At 52.6% G+C, this 23,064-nt stretch overlaps 1 protein-coding gene across 3 annotated transcripts in view; it reads right to left on the bottom strand.

Annotated features, from left to right (window-relative positions):
• Nucleotides 1-1,179: 1,179 nt before the first annotated feature.
• PIK3R6 (phosphoinositide-3-kinase regulatory subunit 6) overlaps nt 1,180-23,064 on the bottom strand; it is a 47,057-nt gene continuing 25,172 nt past the window's right edge. For 2 of the 3 annotated variants that reach the window (XM_043903815.1, XM_043903814.1), the window contains exons 9-20: nt 17,951-18,116; nt 15,913-15,999; nt 14,067-14,490; nt 13,655-13,733; nt 12,832-12,954; nt 10,896-11,006; nt 9,190-9,280; nt 8,828-8,898; nt 8,250-8,340; nt 7,765-7,880; nt 2,405-2,517; nt 1,180-1,816 (exon numbers count right to left, since the gene is read on the bottom strand). In XM_043903815.1, the coding sequence (XP_043759750.1) occupies nt 1,663-1,816; nt 2,405-2,517; nt 7,765-7,880; nt 8,250-8,340; nt 8,828-8,898; nt 9,190-9,280; nt 10,896-11,006; nt 12,832-12,954; nt 13,655-13,733; nt 14,067-14,490; nt 15,913-15,999; nt 17,951-18,116 (1,626 nt within the window). In that variant the 3' untranslated portion in view covers nt 1,180-1,662. The other variant, XM_043903816.1, reaches the window with a different exon arrangement.

Here is a 23,064-nt window from a genome sequence, read left to right on the forward strand (position 1 = left end):
GCAGCAGAATTTTGTCTACCACATGCTTTCTTTGTAAGCTGGTGGGGATACTGTTGGGGGAAGGCTCGGAGCACTCCTTAACTCTGAGTAAACCCTGCAAACATTTAGTTCAAGAATCTAGTACTTGTTGCCCAAATTGGTATGAATCAATTAACATCACCCCAATGACAGAAGAAGAAAATCTAGTGATGTTCAGTGATGCCAGTCATTTCCAGTTTAAAGTCACCTTAGTCACATTCAGGGCTGTTCCTAGTTCCCCCCTCTTCCCTGGGCTCCTCATGGGGCAGCTTCAGTGGAGGACTGCACATTCACTGACCTCTCCATCTTAGCTGTTTAAGGTCGACTGCCAATGAGGAGCAGGGCCTTCGCCACGTGGTGTCCATCAAGATATCCACAGTCCATATCCGGGCATCAGGTCCTGGGGTCCCTGCTGCCACCTCACGGCTGCACCTCTCCCCTTTCACAGTGAGACCCCTGGGGCTTGTCTGCAATCAGCTACCTGGGAAAAACCTAACTGGTCTCCCATGCCCACAGAGACACAGGGGCTCTCTTTAAGGCTACTCTTGGGCCCATCTGCCTAAGCACCCCAGGCGCCCCCTCTTACACCATCTCCTTAGGCTCTGAGAATGTGCTCAGACTTGCCCCCCAGTCCTGGGGCACTGAGGCCACAAGAGAAGTGCCTACTTCTTTACTTTTGGGTCCCAAACTTGGAAGGGACTCTTCTATCCCAGAGGCACCATGCCCGGGTGATAGGTATGGACTTAACATCTGGATATACACTGCTGAACTCAAAGCCAAGAAATCTGATGTGTTTTATCTCTGGCTCCTCTGAAATGAACTTGCCTTCCCACCTCTGCTTTGGCAATAGCACTGGTCAGGAGGCCCTCAGTGAACGTGAATGAGGAGGGAGCTGGGCAGGTGGACAGAACACACCAGTGAGCGTTTCACCAAGCTCTCACCTAGCTAAACGGATTCATCAGGTTAGACTAAGTCGTGCCTCCGCTGTCTGTTAAAATAACACATATTGAGAATTCCCTGGTGGTCCAGTGGTTAAGACTGTGCTTCCACTACAGGGGGCGCAGGTTCGATTCCTGGTTGGCAAACTAAGATCCCACGTGTCATGCAGGGTGGCCAAAAAGAAAAAATTTAAATGAAATAAAATACAAGTATTGCTGGATATTAGATGAAAGCAGAAAGACTTTAGTGTGCATTTACTGAATCTGACACGTCCTCTCACCTGGGAGAGACGCCCGCCTAGGAGTGGTCGCAAGGCTGAAGGAACAGCCTGGGCGGGAAGGGAGGGTTGTGGCTGCCGCTGCCTGCTTCTTGTTTTCCCCAGGCTGCCGGGCCCTGGCCCAGACCGCAGCTCTCATCTTGGTTTCAGCCTGAGTGGGAGAAGATAGCGGGAGAGGCGGGAACTGGAAATTCATGCAGGAGTGGACGCGGGCTTGAGGAGCTGGGTTCTGTGTACACAGCTTGGTCACGGCCTTCTCAGGCCTTTGTGTGGGTGCTGCTCCACCACACCCACCCTGTGCTCCGTCGCACTTGCTGGCTTCTAGATGCGGCTGGAACCTTGTTCTAGCCACTGGGGCGGGTGTTTGCGGCAGGACGGGTAGTGAATCCTTTCTCTCAAGCCCGCCACTCTCGGACTCCACTTCGGGTTCACTGGACGATGCCAGAGAACGTGTTGATGGGCATCAGAAGAGGCTTAGCCTTGGCTTTGTTCCTTTCCATCTCCTGCCGGTGGGAGCTGAGCCCCAGCACCTTGGATTTGTGGGTCCCGGAACACGGCTCTGGGCAGGGAGCAACCTCGAACCTATGGGCAGAGAGAGGCCAGCTCAGGAGACCCATCTCAGGGGTCAGATCTGCCTGGGCATTTTAAAGGTATAGACAATAAACCTTTAAAATATACCCTTTATTGTCGGGTATAGACAAGGGCGAGGGGCCGATGAGAGCTGAGGAAGAGTCAAAAAGAGAAAGAGCAGCCTGGGGTGAACACAGGGAGAGGATGTGCCCATGTGGGTCACTCTGTGCGCCTGCCTGACCCAAATACACCTCCCAGGTGACACCAGTAAGTGTCACATTAACTGCAGCATAGCTGCCTCAGAAGGGCAGCCTGTGTATGTACGTGTGTGTGTGTTTGTGGGGGGTGGGGCACAGTGCCAGCCCCGGGGATGGGTCAAGGGCTGCAGGTTGAGCGTCTGCAGAGGAGATTTGGGACAGTGTAATCTCAGCTGCTACCCACCTTCAGCCACTCAAGTGCTCTTTTGCCTGGATTTAAGTCATCACCTGAGTCCATACTCATCAGGGACACCTGCCTGGCACAGGATCCAAACCCCCTTCAAGGTGTTCAGGGCTCCAGGCAGGAGGGGGAGGGGCTGGCTGCTGTGGAGCCCAACCTCACCTGACCACATCCTTGTATGTGTGGCAGCTGTCCTTGTCCAGCGACAGGGTCAGCAGCCTCCGGTCCTGGCTCTGGATCTGGATGTGGGCTGTCCGGAAGGTGTTTGTCACCACCTGCAACAGAGACAGCTCAGGGAGCGTCACCTTGGTAACAGACAGCCCAGCCAACACCTCCTGCCCAGTTCATGGGGGCCCCCGTCTCTCTTTCTGCAAGTGACTCTTGAGCAGTGACAGCCCCGCAGAAAGTGCTTCTAGGCTGCCCGGGCCCTTGACTTGCCCATCATTTGTGCAGTTCTTTTTTCCAACCTGTTGTCCTTAATTTCAAAAACAACCTGGGATGCTGCGGCTGGATCCTACCAGGTGCTCCAGTGACCTGAGCACCTCCCGTATGACAGGCGTGTTATGTGTGGAATTGGGGGATACTTCCAGGTTTTTATAAGCCCTGACCCCAGTTATTAGTTGGATTGCATACAAGATCATTTCCCTGGGGCAGAGACAGAAGGTCTAGAAAGTGGCAACTTACTCCTGTGAGTCAGACCAGGCCTGTATCAGTTTGTACCAGGGGACCGGTGACAGGCAGGAGGGATCCATCCTCTGCTTGGGAAACCCCACCTTCCAAACCCAAAGCCCTGTGGCTTCTCCAGAATGCACCCAGGACCAAAGGAAAACAGCCCTGAGGCAGCCCTCCAACCCATGACCTGGGGAGCACGGAGGCGGGGGGCGGGGGGTTGCTGCTCCTGAGAGGCCCCTCCCCCTAGACAGAGAAGGTGGAGCATCTTGGGTTCCCGATGGGGCCCTGAGGGACTTTCTGGTCACTGGCCACTTCCACATGTGGACAGCAGCTTTGGGTGATCCACTACCACAGAGCACTAGTTTCTAGAGCCTTAGTCTCTACCTCTTTCAAGCATAGAACCACCTTTCCCAAACATAAAATTAGAGATTCTGATCTAAGTGGTCTGGAGTCCAGCTCAGGCCTGGGCATTTTTGATAAGGTCACCACTGTAGGCAGGGCTGATCCACCTTCCTGCTGTCAAACTGCAGGGAACTGCTTCCCTGATAGCTCAGTTGGTAAAGAATCCGCCTGCAATGCAGGAGACCCTGGTTCGATTCCTGGGTCGGGAAGATCCCCTGGAGAAGGGCAAAGGCTCCCCACTCCAGTATTCTTGGGCTTCCCTGGTGGCTCAGCTGGTAAAGAATCCGCCTGCAATGCAGGAGACCAGGGTTTGATCCCTGGGTTGGGAAGATCCCCTGAAGAAGGGCAAAGGCTACCTACTCCAGTATTCTGGCCTGGAGAATTCCAGGGACTGTATAATCCATGGGGTCACAAACAGTCAGACATGACCGAGCGACTTTCACTTTCACAACAGCCCCAAAGGGCTTCCCAGGTGGCCTAGTGGTAAGAATCTGCCTGCCAATGCAGGAGATGAAGGAGACCCACGTTCGATCCCGGGGTCGGGAAGATCCCCTGGAGGAGGAAATGGCAACCCACTCCAGTATTCTTGCCTGGAAAATCCCAAGGAGAGAGGAGCCTGGTGGGCAACATTCCGTAGGATTGCGAAGAGTCAGACATGACTGAGCATGTATGCATGCAAACAGAGACTAAACCTGAGGAGGTCAAGCACATCTGGGCATTTCTGCTGGACTTTTGTGGACTGGGAGGGCTGGCTGCCAGAAGTCTCTGGGCAGGGTGTACAAGAATCTTCCAGGAAGAGAGTCAAAGCACAGACTCCACACCCAGAGCACCTGGGTTCCTATCCTGGCTCTGCCACATATTAGTTGTGTGACCTTGGACATGATTCTTAATCTCTCTGTGCTTTTTGTTTCTGACCTATTGAGAACAAAAATATGTTACTATTAGCAACTACCTTGTAGGTAAAAGGGAACTCACTGGGGTGTTTAGATTTTCAAAAATCCCACAACCAGGTTATTTAAAGAGGTCATTCAAAATAGAAACTGTCGTAAGGAACTGACTTTGAAAGAGGAAATACATGAAAAGGAAATAGGTCCACCCTGGAGCTCGAAGCTCAAACACAGAGCATCCTGTCTGGAAATCTCAGCTCAGTACAGAGCTCTCAGCCCATAGAGGGCTCCTCCAGGGCAGAGGCTGCCCCAGAAAAAGGGAGCTCTGGTTAGGGGTGAGATCCTGCAGAGGTGGAGGCTGGATGAGAAGATCAGGAGACATCTGGAGAGCTCCTGCTGTGAGTGGTTCCCATGCTGAATGATGGGAGGATGGAGAAGGGCCTGAGCCCTACAGAGACGTTGAGATCACATCACTGATAGTTTTGCAAATGCTGCCATGGCCATGTCCCCAGGATTTGGGGACGGGGCGGGGGGGGCAGGCAGCAGGCGGTCACAGACATGAGGCCCTAGCTCTCTGGAGAGAGGGTGGAGGATGTGCAGGGAAGGGCCTCCTGGGGGAGATGACACCTGAGTTTAATCTTGAAAGAGAAACAGAGGAGGACAGGGAAGAGAAAGGGAGTTTCAGGCCAAGCGAGGCACAGAGGAAAGACGGCCAGCACACTTCCAAGCATAACTGAGCAGGGTGCTATGGGGCCTTCCCCGGAACAGGCCTCTCCCTCATATCCTCTGCTTCAGCTCCTCTCCTCCTGTACTTAATTCACAGTATCTGAAGCATATTTCCCGAGTTGTTTTATTACAGATGCTAAAACCACCACCAATGGAAGAAATTAACTACATGATAATTATTAATTATAAAAATGATAATTATTAATTACATAATCATGAGCAGGTAGGCCCCAGACCCACTGGCACCTAAGGATTGATGGTGTTAACGCCTATGACATCACTCCGTTCCTTTGCCACCAACCAATCATAGAATTGTATACCAGCTGATCGCATACCCTAGGGAGCCCCTCCCTCATCTGGCTTTTAAAAGTGTTTTGCTGAAACTCCTTGGGGAGTTCAGTGGTTTTGAGCATCAGCTGCCCTGGACTCCTTGTTTGGCACCTGCAATAAAAGCTACACTTTGCTTCACCACAACCCAGTGTCAGAAGACTGGCTTTACTGCACCTGGACGAGAGGACCCAGGTTTGGTTTGGTATTACAAATAACCCAGTGTTAAGGGCGTGCAGGGCTGGCTGGGATTGCAAATAGAGAGGAAGAGGAACCAAGCTATGCAACGCTGAAGTTCTTCCACCCTTCTGCCTGGAGAGAGGAAAATGACCAAGGGGTTTTAAGCACGGAGTGATGTGTCTGTTTTAGAAAGATCACACGGGCAGACATGTGGAGGGTGGACTGAAGGAGCACTGGTGTGACGACGGGGGGCTGTTGAGTTTGTCCAGAAGGAGGTAGATGAAAAATCTGGCCCAAGAATGACCAGTTTGCTCTGGTTTGCCTAGAACTTTTCCTAGTTTTAGCACCAAGAACCCCAGGTCCTAGGAAACCCTCCAGTCCCAGGCAAACTGGGACAGCTGGTCAACCTCACTGGACCAGGAGGATGGAGAGGAAGGGAGGGATATGAGAGTGTTTGAGAGAGAACACCAGCAGACAATAGGAAGTAAGGAAGAGGAGGCATCTGAGCTGACTCCCAGGTTTCCGGGAAAGGTGACTGGTTAACGATGGCCTCAATGGACAGGAGATGGACACAGCGGAGGAGGGCATGAAATAACAACAGCCGCTAATATGTATATGGGACTTCACAGGTGGCTCAGTGGTAAAGAATCCACCTGCCAATACAGGAGATGTAAGAGACACTGGTTCGATCCCTGGCTCTAGAAGATCCCCTGGAGAAGGAAATGGCAACCCAACTCTAGTATTCTTGCCTGGGAAATCCCATGGTCAGAGGAGCCTGGCGGGCCAGAGTCCATGGGACCGCAGTGAGTCTGACACGACTGAGTGACTAAACAATACATATACAGCTCTGACTTGGATAAGTGCTCTTCTAGAACCTTTACATGTCATCATCCTTCACTCCTCACAACAACCAGATAAGGTAGCTACCATTATTATCCTCATTTTCCAGACGGTGAGACTGAGGCGCAGAAAACTGGAGACTCTTGCCTGAAGTCACATAGCTGGTAAATGAGAGCCCCAAGATCTGAGTCTAGGCAGTCTGGCTCTAGAGAACTCCACTACTGGAAAGCACTGGCTTTGGTTTTGAGTATCTTGAGTTTGGGGTGTCATGGGACACCCAGCTCATGCTAACTTACGGGTCAGACACTCAGGGGTGAATGTCAGAGCAGGAGATAAAGATGTGGGTGCCCTTAACAACTTGGACTAAAGCCTTTGAGAGCCCAGGGACTAAGAAAAGAAGTGGGTCATGGACCAAAGTGGAGAACACTATCTATTTAAGGAGCTGCTTTAGGAAAAAGAGTCCCTGAATCACTCTCCCCCTCTCACCTACCAGGCAGATGCCCAGGGCTGGAATGAGGTAGGAGGTGATAAGAGTGTGGCGGCCCTGACCTGCGTGGATGCAGGATGTCACAGAAGCACTCAAGACACTCGGGCATCAGACCTCGTAGGCAGCTTGACCTAAAGGGAGCATCTGCCTGGTAGGTGAGAGGGGGAGTCCAGGCTTTCTGACAACACGGTTCAGGTGTGATCATACACTCCAAGCCCAGCTGAGTAGGGCAGTGACATCCAGAGTGGCTATCAGATAAGGAGAAAATGGGCAGGACCTATGTCTGTATCTCTATGAGTATCAATAAGAGCAAAGGGCAAAGGGCAGCGGTAGGGCCGTGGGGTTGAAAGGGCAGGTTTTATTTGGTCAAAGGCTGGGACTTCTCAGATGCCACAGTCGCTAAGAATCTGTCTGCCAATGCAGGGGACACAGGTTTGATCACTGGTCTGGGAGGATTCCACATGCTGTGGAGCAACTGAGCCTGTGGGTCACAATTACTGAGCCCATGTGCCCTAGAGCCTGTGCCCTGCGACAAGAGAAGCCCCCACAGTGAGAAACCAAGCACCACAAGAAAGAGTAGCCCCTGTTCGCTGCAACTAGAGAAAGCCCAAGCACAGCAATGAAGACCCAATGCAGCCAAAAACAAACAAAAACACACACAAAGGCTGGGCCGCTGTGGTTTTGGCTGCTGTGAGCAGCGGATACAGTACTCGGGTGCATTTTGTACTTATCTGTGTACATCGCAGGTCCTCAGATGGTCCAGGTGGAGGTAGGGGTGGGGCCTTACCTTTTCCAGGGCCCTACTTATGCCAGTGGGTGCTCAATATTTCAAACAGACTGGAAATCAGGTTCTTCCCAACAGGAAGACTGGTTTCAACAGCAGGGTCTCACAAAGGCTCGGGGTTCACTCCCTCTTCTCTGCACACCCTCCCCAGGCTCTCTTCTCTGATTCACCCTACCCTGTGTGAATCTCCCCAGTTCCCGTCCTCCCAAGGACTTACAGAGAAGGACCTTCCCGCCAAGTTGGAGGTCTTCACAATCTCTGTCACACTAACTTTCAGGCACGTGTGGTCTGTGTCGGGAGCAGCAGTGGGGGTGCAGTGGGTGGGCCCTGAAACTGGGAAGGGTGAGATGCGGGGTTGTAAATGGGCCTCCAGGGTAGGAGGGCAGCTGGGGATGCTATGTCCTAAGAAGGACATGAACCCACTGTGACCACCACCCCTTTCTGTTTTAACCCCTTCCCATACCTGCTCAGGCAGGAGAGCGTCACCCTGGGCTGCTCGATGATGACACACCTGAGGGCCAGGCTGGGCCTTGCCAAGCAGCCTGGTGCCCAGTCCTGGGCCTGGCACGAGTGGGAGCTGGGCCATCTTCCTGCTCTCCCAGGGACAGGGAGGGAGGCTGCCTTCCCCTGCTCCCTCTGTCTCTGGTCCTCCACCCTCTCTCCTCCTCCGGCCCCAGCTTCTCTGCTTGCCCAGCTCCTCACCTTCAGTGTCACTGGCTGGAAGGGTCTTCAGGACCAGCCCAGTGGCCCGCAGGGAGACGGTGACCTCCCGGGTCCGGTGGCTGAGCAGGGCCTGGGGAGGGGGACGCAGGGACAGATGGGGTCTTCAGGACAGGGCACACATCGCCACAGCAACAGTCTGCTTGTCCCCCCAGCCCTCCTTCTCCGCTTCCCGCTGCTGCCCTGAGCCCCGGTTAGGCTAACGTCCAGTAAGGAACCAGAGGACGAAGGCCCAGAGCACTCAGTCTCGGGGGCACGTTCCGCCCTCCAGACTGAGGACTGTACTCCGATGCATCTGGTCAGCTAGGGAGGAGGGTATTTTTGAACAAAGGGACAGCATCCTGTTCCTCACATCAGATGGCCTCCTCGTTCATGTGTAAAGCCAGTCATAACCTGCCCCCATCCCTGCAAAATGCTCTGGAGGTCGGGAAACTGGGGGCTGTGTCAAGGGAAGGGCAGAAGGTCCCTCTGTCTGCTGCCTGCTGCCCCCCATGTCCCTGACACCTGCCTCCCTCCAGCGGTACCTCCGGCCACCTCCTGACGGCGTCACGCCCACTGACCTTCTGGTAGCAGATGGACAGCTCAGCCCCTGGGCCCTCGGCCACGCCCCTCCTCCGCGGTGAAAAACTATCTGTGGGAAGAGAAGGCTGAATGAAGGTGCGAGGCCCCGTCCCTCCGTCCCTCCCTCATCGAGGCCCAGGTGAAGCCGCCTCTGTTCCAGAGCGGAAAGGCTGCATCTCAGGGGGCGCCAGGCTGCCCTTAGGGCTGGGCGAAGCCTGCAAGGGACAGGGCACCCTGGTGCTCCTCAGAGGTGGGGAGGAGCAGGTGGGACGGGGCCGTGAGAGGTGGGAGGGCTTTCTGGAAGTGGGCCTTGAGGAAACTGAGTCGGCTGAGCTTTGGGAAAGGGGAGACAGATGCTCACCTTTGGGGAACTTGGAGTCTTGGATCTTGACCTTCAGCTCGGTGAGGAAAATGTCCTCGGCAGGGTCTTGGCTCAGGTCACCAGAGAAGATCTGGAGGGAGGCCGGGGGGAGGGAGGGAGGCTAGGGGAGGTCGTCCCTGCCAGGGGCAGCTCCCAGGAACCCCATAGCCCAGGATGTTTTTTAAAATATTTACTTATTTATTTGGCTGCACTGGGTCTTAGTTGCAGCATGTGGGATCTAGTTCCCTGACCAGGGGTTGAACTCAGGCCCACTGTGTAGAGTCTTAGCCACTGGACCAGCAGGGAAGTCCCGGGATGTGGGATTTTGATCCTCGCACCACTGTCCTGGAATCTTCCATGTGCCGACCGCCTTGCCATCATCTTCCCCCATCAATCGTTTAATACATTTTTCTACTCATTTAAATTCTCACAAAAACCCTGTGATGAAGATTGCTCTCCCCATTTTAAAGACGGGGAAAATGGGGCTTCCCCGGTGGCTCAGTGGTAAAGAATTCACCTGCCAATGCCGAAGACATGGGTTCGATCCCTGGTCTGGGAAGATCCCACATGCCACAGAGCAACTAAGCCTGTGAGCCACAACTACTGAGCCTGAGCTCTAGAGCCCATGAGCCAGGGCTATTGAGCCCATACACCCTAGAGCCTGTGCTCTGCAAAAAGAGAAGCCATGGTGAGGGGCCTGCAAACTGCAACCAGAGATCACTGCAACTCAAGAAAAGCCAGCACAGCTACAAAGACCCAGCACAGCCTATAAATAAATAAATTTATTTTTTTTAAAAGGTGGGGAGAATCAATGTCAGGGAGGTGAAGGTAGCTGTGATCACACAGCGAGCATGCAGAGGGACCAGGAGGCAAAGCCATGAACTTCTCACTACCTCACACTGCCTCTAACTCTATACCCACTGCACACAGCCAGTCCCACACTGACCCATCCTCTGATACACATACACACATACTTTATTGTGCTACTAGCAGGAGACTCAAGAGGAACAAAGTATAGTCTCATCTCAGGGGACTCAGAGTCTTGGTGGGAAGGCACTGGCTTCGGCAGGTACATGACAAAGTGGCAGTGAGGTGCCAGAGCGAGGCCCGGAGCATCGCAGGAACACCCTGGAGAAGCACTTGGTCGTGTAATGCGGTGAGCAGAGCAGAGATGAGGGCAGTTGCTGCAAGAGGTGAGGTTAGCAAGGGTGATGGGGAGGATGTAAGGACAGAGAGCCCTTCCACGTGAAGAAGTCTGCTTCTGCTTGAGCTTGAGGTGTTAGAAGTTAATGATTCTCTTACGTATCCAGAGAGGAAGAAGACAAAGTGAACAACCAAGAAAGTCTGGATGGGGGACTTTTCTGGTGGTCCAGTGGTTAAGAACCCACCTTGCAATGCAAAGGACATGGGTTCAGTCCCTGGTTGGGGAACTAAGATCCCACATGCCGAGGAGCTACTAAGCCCATGGGCGACAACTAGAGGGTCCGTGAACCGCAACTAAAGATCCCGTGTGCAGCAAGGAAGACCCGATATGGCCAAAGAAATAAAATAAATAAATATAGGAAAAAAAGAAAAAAAGAATGTCTGGATGAGTTTATGACTTGCATCCTGGTCCCATTTCCCTGGAGCCAGGGTATTTAGGTTGCAGGGTCCTGGGGTCCAACAGGCTGCCATGGTCTCCTTGGAGCCCCAGGTGGGAAGCTTACCTTGACCGTGTAGATCTGGAAATAGATGGGCTGGGTGCCCATGCGAACATAGTAGGTGATGGCATCCAGGATGAAGGGGTCTACGGTCTGGGATGTGTCCAGGGAGAGAGGCTGTGAGGGAGGGAGGGAGACTGTCTTCAGCCAGCTCCCTCCACACTGTTGTGGGAGCTGCCATTTTCTTAACAGAGAAACTCCAAAAGTGCCCCCTGCTCTGCACTAACCCGGCTATTTCTTCAGCACTGTCCAAGCCTTTCCTGCCAGCTGATTTCTACCCCTAATCAAAAGACACCCATCCAGCACCCCAGTGTTCATAACAGCACTATTTACAATAGTCAAGACATGGAAGCAACCTAAATGTCCATCAACAGATGAATGGATAAAGAAGATGTAGCACATATATACAATGGAATGTTACTCAGCCATAAAAAAGAATGAAATGATGCCACGTACAGCAACATAGATGGACCTAGAGATTATCATACTAAGGGAAGTACGTCAGACAGAGAAAGACAAATATCATATAATTTTACTTATATGTGGAATCTAAAAAAATAATACAAACGAAAACTGAACACCAATCCTGAGGGAAATAAAGACTTTAAGAAGTGAAGAGTTATACCGCACCCCCAGAGGGTTACTTAATGTGCTAAAGAAGTTCATTCTCCAAAACTCAATCAAAATCTCCAGGGGATTAAAAATAAAACTTGACAGGAATTCCCTGGCTGTCCAGTGACTAGGACTGTATGCTTCCACTTCAGGGGGCATGGGTTCAATTCCTGGTTGGGGAACTAAGATCCCAATGCCTTGCAGTGTGGCACAAAAAAAAGAAAAGAAAAATCCAAAAACAAACAGACAAACTCAACAATGGAATTCTAAAATTTATATGGAAAGATAAATAAACACAGTCTGAAAAGTTTTGCAAAAGAAGAGTAATGGTACATGTATCATGCCAGATATTAAAATATAAAAGTGCAAATTTATACATAAATGAATAGATCACTGAGAAAGAATACACTCCAGCATATGTAAGAATTTTAATAAATGATAAAAGTGGCATTTCAAGCTGATGGTATACCCAATAAATAGCTTTACGACAACAGCCTAAACACTTGGAAAAAATAAAATTACATACTGAAATTAATTGCGGACAGGTTATCTAAATGTAAAAAATGAGATGCTAAAAGTGTTAGAGTATATTATCAGTGAATTTAATCTTGGAATGGAGAAGGTCTTTCAAAGCATGGCTGCAAAGGCAGAAACCATAAAGCATTTGAAATTCTGTAGGTTGAAACAAACCCCACTTCTGACAAGACTGAAATGAGAAAAGCTGGGAAAAAAATGTCTGTAGCACATATGACAGCAGAAGGCCTTTCAAATCGGTGAAAGATGAGCCACTTCCCTGCCTGTCCTCACCATTGCCTGGGCCTGGGGACTGCACAATGGCTTTTGGCTCAGAGAACATGCTTTGGAATGAAGCTGCCTTATTCCGAGTGGGACTCATCCTGTTACTCTGGGCAAGAGACCTAATCTCTTTGTGCCTCAGCTGCCTGATCTGTAAAATGGGGATATGGTGACAACAGCACGCGTGCCCAGCTGGTAGGGCTGCGGGCGGGAGTGCTTAGAACAGTGCCTGGCATGGAGCTGTGCTCAGGAACTGTTGCAACCATTGCAAAGCAGCCCAGCAAACTCACAAGTTTCCAATGAGAAGCATATCATTGGCCCACACACATTAATAAAGAATAAAGAATGTTTCCCTTGTCCTCTCCACACAGTGGTCCTGTCCAAACAGGAAGGTACCTGGTACGTAATAAATTCTAGCCACTAGCTCCTTAGGGCCCCTCTTCTGCCTTATCCCTTGTGGGGCCCCTTGGGGCTGACTCTTGGGGTCAAAATTCAAGAAAACGCCCCCCGCTACCTCCCACCCTCACCCCCCTACCATCTCTGCCAGCTTGTGGATGGTGGGGCACAGGGTGTTGACGATGCTCTCATACCACGGGTCCATGCGGCCCAGGAACGCGGCCAACTCTCCCAGCTCCGAATGCCTGGATGCTGCAGATGTCTGTGAACAAGGGGTCGGGGTGGACGGGTCAGGCCCATTCTGGCACTTTCTTCCTGCTCGGTGGGGGGTGGGGGGAGCGGGCCCCCAGGTACCAGTCTGAGACAAACTAGCTTTGGGAATGGGTCAAATTATTCAAGCTCTTGGGGCCTGGATTTCTGCACCACGTGAAGACAGGTCTCACACCTGAGGTGAAGCTGGAACCCCCTTTCCCGAGGACGCCTGCCAGGGACGCTAAAGAGTGGTCATTAGCCTTAAAGGGGACAGACAAGCAGCGTCTTGAATTTAAGGCTCCCCAATCAGAAGCAGAGGGGGAAACAGAAAGGAAATATTGCCAGTGCAGCTTCGTCTCCCCTTGGAAGAGGTAGGAGTGTATGTGTGTGTGTTTAAGAGAGCGAGGCCCTCCTGTTTAAGCATCAGCTTGCCACTGATTCCATCAGACAAGCAAAAGGAAATCAGCCATGGGGTGTGGGGTCATGAGCAGGCTGCCACAGTGAAAAGGCATCTCTGCCACCCCCAGGACCCATGCCTGTGGCTTCTGGGACAGAAACCTCCAGGTCTCCCCCAGCTCCACATCCTAAGGAAGACTGACCCCAGTTCCTGCTCCTGACACCCTCGACCCCTTCCCCAGGGCTCACCCCCAGCCCTGCCCTCCACCCCTTCCCCTGGGTCCCCCCTCTCCCCACTCCCCCCAGCCCAGCACCTGGGGAGCCACCAGGGGGATGTAGTAGAGCTGCAGGCTGAGTCGGGGGGTGAGGCAGAACCTCTGGGTTTCTCGCTTCCTGGCAGGGGGAGCAGAGCGCAGGCGTGAGCAGGGTTTGGGCTTCCCACAGACTTGGTTCCACCCCCTGGCTCTGTTACCTATCTTTTCGACTCTGGGCAATTGGCCTGCTCACTCTGAGCCTCTGCTTTCTCATCTGTAGAATGGGTGCAGTAAAGCAGGGAGCATGGTGCTCCACGGTGGCCGGGTGTGGGGTTTGGGGGGAACACAGGGTACCACCGCCCCCCATTCCATCCTGGTCTTGGCCTCCCCCAGCCCACTTCTCCATCCTTCAGCAGCCCAGGCCAGGCCCACCTGTGTCCCAACTGTCCCCAGCCGCCCCTTGAGGCCCTACCTGAGGTTGTGGTAGGCCCGGGCCAGGCGCCCCAGCATCCTGTCATCCCCCAGCACCAGCACCCGCGCTGTGTGCAGCCGGGAGACGCCGGGCAGCAGCTCCCCGTCCCCGCTGGGTCTGCCCGTCCTGCGGTGCAGCCCTGGGGGCCCATCCCAGCTGCTGGGCATCACGATGTCTGCGGGCCACACCCGCTTCTTGATGCCCCCTTTGCGCTGCAGCCCGGCTCGCTCTGCCTCGGGGCTGCCAGGGGCCAGCAGCTCGTCGGCCCCCGGAGGAAGGTCCCGCTCGATGCCGCTGTCAGTGGACAGCATGGACGCCCAGGCCAACTCCCAGTCTGGCAGGAGGCCCTGAAGATCCAAGGCCTCCAGGTCTGCACTGAGGCGCAGCTGGGTTTGCGGGCGCAGGAAGAGCACCAGTTCCTTCCCTGGGATGTGAGACCAAGGGGACCGTCAGGGTGGAGAGGGGACACCAGGCTGGCTGGGCCTCACCCAGCGAGGCTGGTGGTTCCATGTTTCCCACACACTTGTTAGCTGAACAGAAGCCCCATGAGATGCTTTGAGGAGGAACAGAGGTTATGTGGCAAAGAGAGACTGAGAACCGCACATACTCAGACCACAAGTAAACATCCTAGAGGCGCTGAGAAGTCCTGCTGCAAAGACATCAGCTTAAAAGGCGCTGAGAAGTCCTGCTGCAAAGACATCAGCTTAAAAGGCGCTGAGAAGTCCTGCTGCAAAGACATCAGCTTAAAAGGCGCTGAGAAGTCCTGCTGCAAAGACATCAGCTTAAAAGGCGCTGAGAAGTCCTGCTGCAAAGACATCAGCTTAAAAGGCGCTGAGAAGTCCTGCTGCAAAGACATCAGCTTAAATGGTGCTGAGAAGTCCTGCTGCAAAGACATCAGCTTAAAAGGCGCTGAGAAGTCCTGCCACAAAGACATCAGCCTCACTCACTGCCTCTGGACTCTGGAGCCCTCTTCCCCATGGGCTCACGAGCACCCTCCCGTGCTCCCACTCCCCTGCAGCTTCCCCCGGGACACAGACAACAGAGCATCAGCTCCTGGAGAGACCTCCAGGCTTTTCCAGTTGCCTTTCATTTTGTTGCTCATGAGGAACTGAGGGCCCGAGCGCACCGAGCCCGTCTAGGGGGACCCAGCACATGAAAGGTTGTGTGGACCTGGAACTCGCTTCACCAGTCTGGCACCTCCCACCACAACCTGGCCCTCTGACTTCCCCCTGCCTTGAGAAGAGCAGGGGCTGGGGTGGGGGACTGGGGACCGACCCCAGCACGGAGGGGAAGTGCGGGCCCCCTCCTGCGCCGGGAACCACAGCTCTGGTGCCTGCCTCCTTCTTAGGGGCATGCACCGTCTGTGGGCATCAACATGGTATGTGGCGCTTTCTGGACACACGTGACCAGAGGCTAACGCACAGGGCTGCCCTGACACAGAGAAAATGCTTTTCGGATGCTGCAGACAACTCAAGGGACAAGGAGCACACTCACAGACAGACACAACAGATACACACACACACACACGCAAACAGACATACAAAGGTGCACACAGGCACACACAACAGATGCACAAGCAGACACTCAGCGATCACACAGACACATGCACAGAGGCACACAGACAAAGATACCCACAGGCACACATGCGCATAAACATACATATAGACACATACATGACAGGTGTACACAGAGACAGACACACACACAATGGACACACAGACACACAAAGACACCTGCACGCACACCGAGAGACGTACACATAAACACACAGATGCACACACACGCACATACGCGCATATCCCGCATTGTTTCCAGCCCGCTCCCCAGGGAGGTCCAAGGCACTTACAGAGCTGCTCCTCGTCGGTCCACAGGTGGAAGGTGATGCGGGGGCTGGGCAGAGGGACACTCAGCGGCCGGTCCTGGAGGGGGTCACCTGAAGGAAGGAGCAGGCTGCGGAGACCATGGAGGAGAGGGTTGTGGGAGTCTTTTCTGCCCCTCCCCCGCCCCCAGCTCCTGTCCGGGGGCCCAGAGGAAATGGCAGAGCCCCTCTCCCTCTCCCGTCTGGCCTTGCTGAGTTCCCCTGCCTCTCTGCCACCATCAGCTCATTGGAGCTAACACTGCTGGTCCCCTCATGACCCAAGCACGCCTAGCAGCTCCTGCTTCCTGCAAACCTCCTAGCTGGAACCGTAGGACCCTTCTCAAGCCAGCCCACTTTATCCTTCCCAACCTTTTCCCCCCGCTGTTGGTCCCTCCCACTGCGGTCCCACCCCCAGCTCCGCTGCCACCACGCTGCCCTTCCCACTGTCCATGAGCAGACCATGGGGAGAGGCCTCTGGATTTCGCAGGGCCTTCTCTAGGAGCTTGGGCGCAGTAGACGCTCCATTAACGTTTGCTCCTATAGGGGAGGTTACAGACTCACGGCCAGGAACTAAGTGCAGTGGGAAGCCTGCATCCAGGGATGAGACCAGGGCCAGCTGATCCCCACTCCTCCTTCCAGAATCTTCTTGACACTCCAGCCCTGGGAGTCATTCCCTCCCCAGACCTTATTGGCTGCACACCGGGCACACCTAATGGGCAGCCTTAGGGTTTAACTTCCCCAGAGCATGGCTCCCTCCAGAACGAGGCTGCAGGCTTCCTCAGGGGAGAGCAACCCCCAGTCACGGAACACTTACTACTGTTCTTAACTTGCTTATCATCTCACCAGGTCCTACCAGCGACCCAGGGTCACAGGGAATAGTATCTTCACTACAGAGGAGGAGGCAGGGGCACAGAGAGGTTAAGTAAGTGGCCTGAGGTCACACAGGAAGGGGCAGAGCCAGAATTTAAATCCAGGCAATCTGGCTTCAGAGTCCATGCTTTTACCCGTGACGTGGTGCCCATAACCACTGTCTCATGCTGCCCCCTAGAAGCAACGGGTCAACGGGGATGCTCGCTGGTCAGTAAGATGTGCTGGGCAAGTCTGGGTGGGAAGCAGGCGTCTGGATATGGCAGAGGTGGTGGGCGCAGTTCAGACAGGTCTTGTCCTGCCCATGCAGAGTTACTGCTGAGTTAGCAAGTGGTACCCAAGAAAAGCAAAGCCAGGTTTGCTCCAGGGTTTGGCCCATGTGGTAATCAGAAGCACTATAGAATACTTATTTTTTTTTTTTGCTGCACCGAGAGGTATGCGGGGTTTTAGTACCCTGACCAGGAATTGAACCTGTGACCCCCGCATGGGAAGCACATTGGTTATTATAAAATACTGATGGGTTTCCCTGGTGGCTCAGATGGTAAAAAAAATTTGCCTGTAATGCAGGAGACCTGGGTTTGATCCCCGGGTCATGAAGATCCCCTGGAGAAGGGAATGACTACCCACTTCAGTATTCCTGCCTGGAGAATTTCATAGACAGAGGAGCCTGGTGGGTTACAGTCCAAGGGGTTGCAAAGAGTCAGACACGACTGAGCAACTAACACCACATACCTAAGAACCAGACAGCCTGTGTTTGAATCTCAACTCTGCTACTTAGGAGGTGGGTGACCTTGGGCAAGATTTATAGCCTCTTTCTAACACAGTTTTCTCGTCTGTAAAATGGGGATAATGCCTTCTATTTCATAAGTAGTTTATTGTGAGGATTAATTGATTTAACCTATGTAAATTGCTGAGAACAGCAAATGGGGTGTAGGGATGTGCCAAGTAGGTGTCAGCTGTTATCATGCCCAAATTACCCACCTTCATATTAACCCAAGACCTTCAAGTTCTTGAGCATCCTCAGGCCCTAGGCTCCTGGGAGTTGCTGTGTGTCCCACCCCCGCTTCAGCCACACTGGCCGACTCCGGGCTGGTTTAGAGTTGCTCTCTGGCGCCCCCTGCAGGTGCCCGGATAGCAGCCCACCGCGCCTGCCGCTTACCGCCGCAGCGCCCCCTGGCGGTCGCCGCCGGCCCCAGCAGCGAGCAGTAAATCTCCTCCAGCCTCTCCAGGTGGCCCTCTCGGCTAGGGCTTGGCTCTCTGGCCATCTGCTCCACGGCTGTCACCACGGCGTGGAAATAGCGCTCCAAGGCGGGGCGGGAGCTGGCCTGCCGAGAAAGAGCATCGGAGCTTAAGCCTTGGCCCAGCACTCACCCACTCCTGCTCCGCCCAGTCCACAGGTGCACCGACAGCCCGGTGGCACCTCCCCTCTGCCCCGGACACCAGCAGGGGCTTCCCCAGGAAAGCTTCTGCTCCCCACATCCAGGAACCCGCTGTTGCCTGATGCTTCCTGCAGCTGGGGTGGTCTCCTCGGCCCCTCACTTCCTGTTGTGAGGGGATGGCTGGCTACCGGGAACCCAGAGGGGCAGGGATGACACTGACGCCCACCCTCCTCGGAATGTCACCAAGCATCTGGATCATGTTCTGCCACCACTAGGATGTAAACTCCAGGAAGGTGGCAGTTTTGTCTGTTTCGTTTACAGCTGCATCCCCAATCCCTATGACATCTGCTGGCACAGGAGGTGCTCAATACATTATTTGCTGCATATTTCCTAAACATGTCACTCCTATACTGTCTTGACATACCACCTATAATCATTACTTTTCTTTAAATCGGTGTACTTTTTTTTTTGGTTCAAAATTATTTCAAAAGGAAACTTCATATTGCTGCTTTAAGTAAAAATGCTACAGTCACTTCTCATAAATAGGAAATAAGTAAGCTGAATATAGTGATCACAAGTTTAGGCGCTCTGTTATGTCTGACTGTTTGTGGCCCTATGGTCGCATGGACTGTAGCCCACCAGGCTCCTCTGTCCATTGGATTCTTCAAGCAAAAACCACGGATTGGGTTGCCATTCCCTTCTCCAGGGGATCTTCCTGAACCAGGGGTCGAACCCGGCTCTCCTGCATTGCAAGCACTCTTTACCATCTGAGCCACCAGGGAATGATCACAAAGTTCTGTTATTAAATTCTAGCCAGGTACTATGGGCTGCCAAGGCTTCAGAGCTGGAAGCTTGCTTTCTCTTTTGAAAAAGGTAGATTAGTGAGTGCTAAAGAGGTGAAGGGTAGGATTTCCCTGGCAGTCCAGTGGTTAAGGCTTCGCCTTCCAAAGCAGGCGGTGGGGGTTCCATCTCTGGTTGGGGAGCTATGATTCCACATGCCTTGGGGCCAGAAAACCAGAACATAAAATAAAAGCAATAGTGTAACAAATTAAATGAAGACTTTATAAAAATGGCCCACATCAAAAAAAATTCTTAAAAAAAAAAAGGCTAAGGGTAAAGCACCAGAGCCTTTCCCCTTAATAGAAATAGGTTTTGAAAGAGTCCCTTCCTCTTTCAAAGAGTGGCACCACGCTCTTCAGCACTGCAGGCTTCGTCTCCAGGGACACAGTCTTGCCACCCTGATCTGACAACCACCCTGGATCACCATTCTCAGGCTGTGTCCCTACTCCCTACTCCCCAACTATTCCCAGCTCATCACTGAGGATGCAGGACCCAAAGAAGTGACACAGGTGGGCACTGCAGGACTTGCTTTCTCTTCTGTGCTAGGGTCTGCTGAGCAAAGTCTTAACTTCCTGGGCTAAGGGAGAGAGGGTCTTTCTGACTATTGAGGGCTCCAATAAACACCTACTGAATAATCAACTGAATGAACACAAGTGATGACAGAGACACGGAATCAGAGCTGGAAGGGACCTTGGGGACAATCTCATCTTGTTGCTTCATCTTACAAATTGATTATAAGTGAATTAATTAAATATTTACCAAGTACCCACTAGGTGCCAGGCACTGTTCTAAGTGCCAGGGTACAGCAGTAAACAAAACAGACAAAAATTCCTGTCTTGGGGACTTCCCTGGTGGTCCAGTGGCTAAGACTCCAAGCTCTCAATACGGCAGGCCTGGGTTCGATCCCTGGTCAGAGAACTAGATCCCATTTGTGGCAACTAAGACCCGGTACAGCCAAACAAATATTTAAAAAATTCCTGTCTCCATGTAGCTTATGTTGAAAGTGAAAGCTTATAGTGAAAGTGTTAGTCTGTTGGTCGTGTCCAACTCTTTGTGACCCCATGGACTGTGTAGCCTGCCAGGCTCTTCTGTCCATGGAATTCTCCAGGCAAGACTGGAGTGGGCTGCCATTTTCTTCTCTAGGGGATCCTCTCAACCCAGGGATTGAACCTGGGTCTCCTACATTGCAGGCTTATTCTTTACCATCTGAGCCACCCGGGAAGCCCAGCTTACATTATAGTGCATCTCTTTGTATGTGTGCATGAGTGGGGGTGGGGAAATAATAAAAAAGATTAGTGAAATGTACAGTATGATGAGTAACAGTAATGAAAAGAGAATAAAACAGGGAGTGGATGTGAAATTTGGGGGAGGGGCTAAAGTTTTAGATAGTGTGACCAGAGGAGCCTCAGTGAACGGTGATTTCTGAGTAAAGGCTTAAAGGAAGTGAAGGATCGAGCCTTGTGGATACCTGCCACGGGGCAGCCCCACATGGACACCCATCTCCGGTAGGCAGAACACAGTGCAGTGTGCAGAGAGACAGACTGTTGTCCCAAGCTGATCTTCAAGCCTCGAGGCCTTGTCAGCTGATTCTGTGGACATGCGGGGAGACCAGTCTACTTCCCCCACTCCCTACCTGAGGGTTGGACCAGGCCCTCTGCAGACAGGATGTGGTCTGCTGGCCAGATATGGCCTAGCCACCAGACCGTGGCTGGCTGAGCCACCTCTCCCAGGCCCCACTTGTCCTCCAGCCGGCAGATATGACTGGACATGGGATCCCTACAGCTTCCTTAGGAGCAGAATTCCAGGTAAGGAGGCTGGGGTCTCAGGGAGTGGGCCGCCCCAGGCCAGGCCTCAGTCTGGGTGCATCCAGAATGGGCAGGGGGTGCCAGGGGACCCTTGAGGACCCCTTAACTCCAAGCTTTTTAGGGTCTCTCACTTCAGATAGATGATGCAGTCCCTGTGTCTCTCTTGGCACTTCTTTGGCCCCTCCCCCCATTCTCTATTTCCTAAAATGGACACTCAGATAAAGTGAGGAAGAGGGCATAACAGGCTGACTGTGCTTAAAAAAAATACAGCTTTCATTTTCAGCTTACTTTTTCTGTAGCAAAATAGTGCAGGCACCCATTAAGTCCAGCTCTGAACCCCACCCCATTCTTGACCGGGCACCTCCCAATCCTTCCACATCCCGATGCCCTCAAACTCTGCCCACCCTCACTCCTAAGCCGATTACCCCTGAACCCCAGGTGCATCTGATTCAGGGATGGAGTGAGGCCTGAAATGCTCTATTGCCTGCCATCACTGAGAAACAAAAACCAATGTTCTTATGTTAGGGAACCATGGGCTGAAACAACCTGCCTTGGCCAGGCAGGATGAGAGTGGTCTCACAGCAGGAGGTCCCAATAAAACTATCCGAGAGAATTCAGGAGAGGCCAAAACAGGGTGGAAACAACCAACCTCCCAGAATCCTTTGCACTGGGGTCCATCTTGGCTGAGAGATGGGTGTGCCACCAGGAAGGACCCTGAGTCAGACTATGGGCCAAGCAAGCTGACTGGCCAGAGACAATCCCGAAACTAACCCCCTCACCACGCGGCAGAGCAGTCCTCCCGGGTTCCCTTGACCTACCGCTCTCCACCTGGGTGCCTGCCCAAGAGTCTCTTGCTGGGTAAGCATGTGTGTCTCCTTGGACTACTCATTTCCCAGCGTTGGACAGGAGTCCACTCTTGGACCCTGGAAGGGATCCCGCTTCCTGCAACACTGACGTATCTGACGTTGTTGTGTCAAAATGGCGACTTGACCATGGCCTGTTTGGTGGCCAGAAACCATCTGCAGAGCCGCAGGTGGCCGGGGGGACTGCCGGGTCAGGTGACAAACTCTGGTCAGGAAGGCTGGTCAGAGTGCCCCTCCCCTCTCCCCAAGAGCCACGGCCAAGTGCAGGGAGAGAGGACAGCAGCCCACATTGGGGGCCTTAGGTATTTGTGCTAAAACCAGCCTGGGGAGACTTTCCTGGTGGTCTAGTGGCTAAGGCTCCCCGCTCCCAATGCAGGTGGTCCGGGTTCAATCTCTGGTCAGGGAAGTAGATCCCACATGCCACAGCTAAAATCAAGCACAGCTAAATAAATAAAGAAAACCAGCCTGGGGCTTAGGTACAAGTTGGGGGGACTTTCCTCCATCATGTGGCTGTGTGCAGTGAACCCCCAAAAGGACTGTTATGGAAAGAGAGATGTCCAGGATGGTGAGGTAGGAGGCGTGAGTCAAGAACTCTCAGTGGGTCCAAGCAGGTGGGCAACCACAAAGGAATGGTGTGGATGGTGCTTTTAGGGAAAAGGTATGACAGAAAACAACCGACAGAGTTTAAGGTTTATTTCAAATCCTAAAAGATGATGCTGTTAAAGTGCTGCACTCAATATGCCAGCAAATTTGGAAAACTCAGCAGTGGCCACAGGACTGGAAAAGGTCAGTTTTCATTCCAATCCCAAAGAAAGGCAATGCCAAAGAATACTCAAACTACCACACAACTGAACTCATCTCACATGCTAGCGAAGTAATGCTGAAAATTCTCCAAGCCTGGTTTCAACAGTACATGAACCAAGAACTTCCAGATGTTCAAGCTGAATTTAGAAAAGGCAGAGGAACCAGAGATCAAATTGCCAACAGCCATTGGATCATAGAAAAAGAAAGAGAATCCCACAAAAATATCTACTTCTCCTTCATTGATTACGCTAAAGCCTTTGACTGCATGGATCATGACAAACTGTGGAGAATTCTTGAAGAGATGGGAATCCCAGACCACCTTACCTGCCTCCTGAGAAATCTGTATGCAGGTCAAGAAGCAACAGTTAGAACCGGACATGGAACAACAGACTAGTTCCAAATTGGGAAAGGAGTACGTCAAGGCTGTATATTGTCACCCTGCTTATTTAACTTATATGCAGAATACATCATGAGAAATGCCAGGCTGGATGAAGCACAAGCTGGAATCAAGATTGCCGGGAGAAATATCAATAACCTCAGATATGCAGATGACACCACCCTTATGGCAGAAAGTGAAGAACT

Source organism: Cervus elaphus, chromosome 5, assembly GCF_910594005.1.
Source record: "Cervus elaphus chromosome 5, mCerEla1.1, whole genome shotgun sequence".
In the NCBI taxonomy this organism is placed as follows: domain Eukaryota; kingdom Metazoa; phylum Chordata; class Mammalia; order Artiodactyla; family Cervidae; genus Cervus; species Cervus elaphus.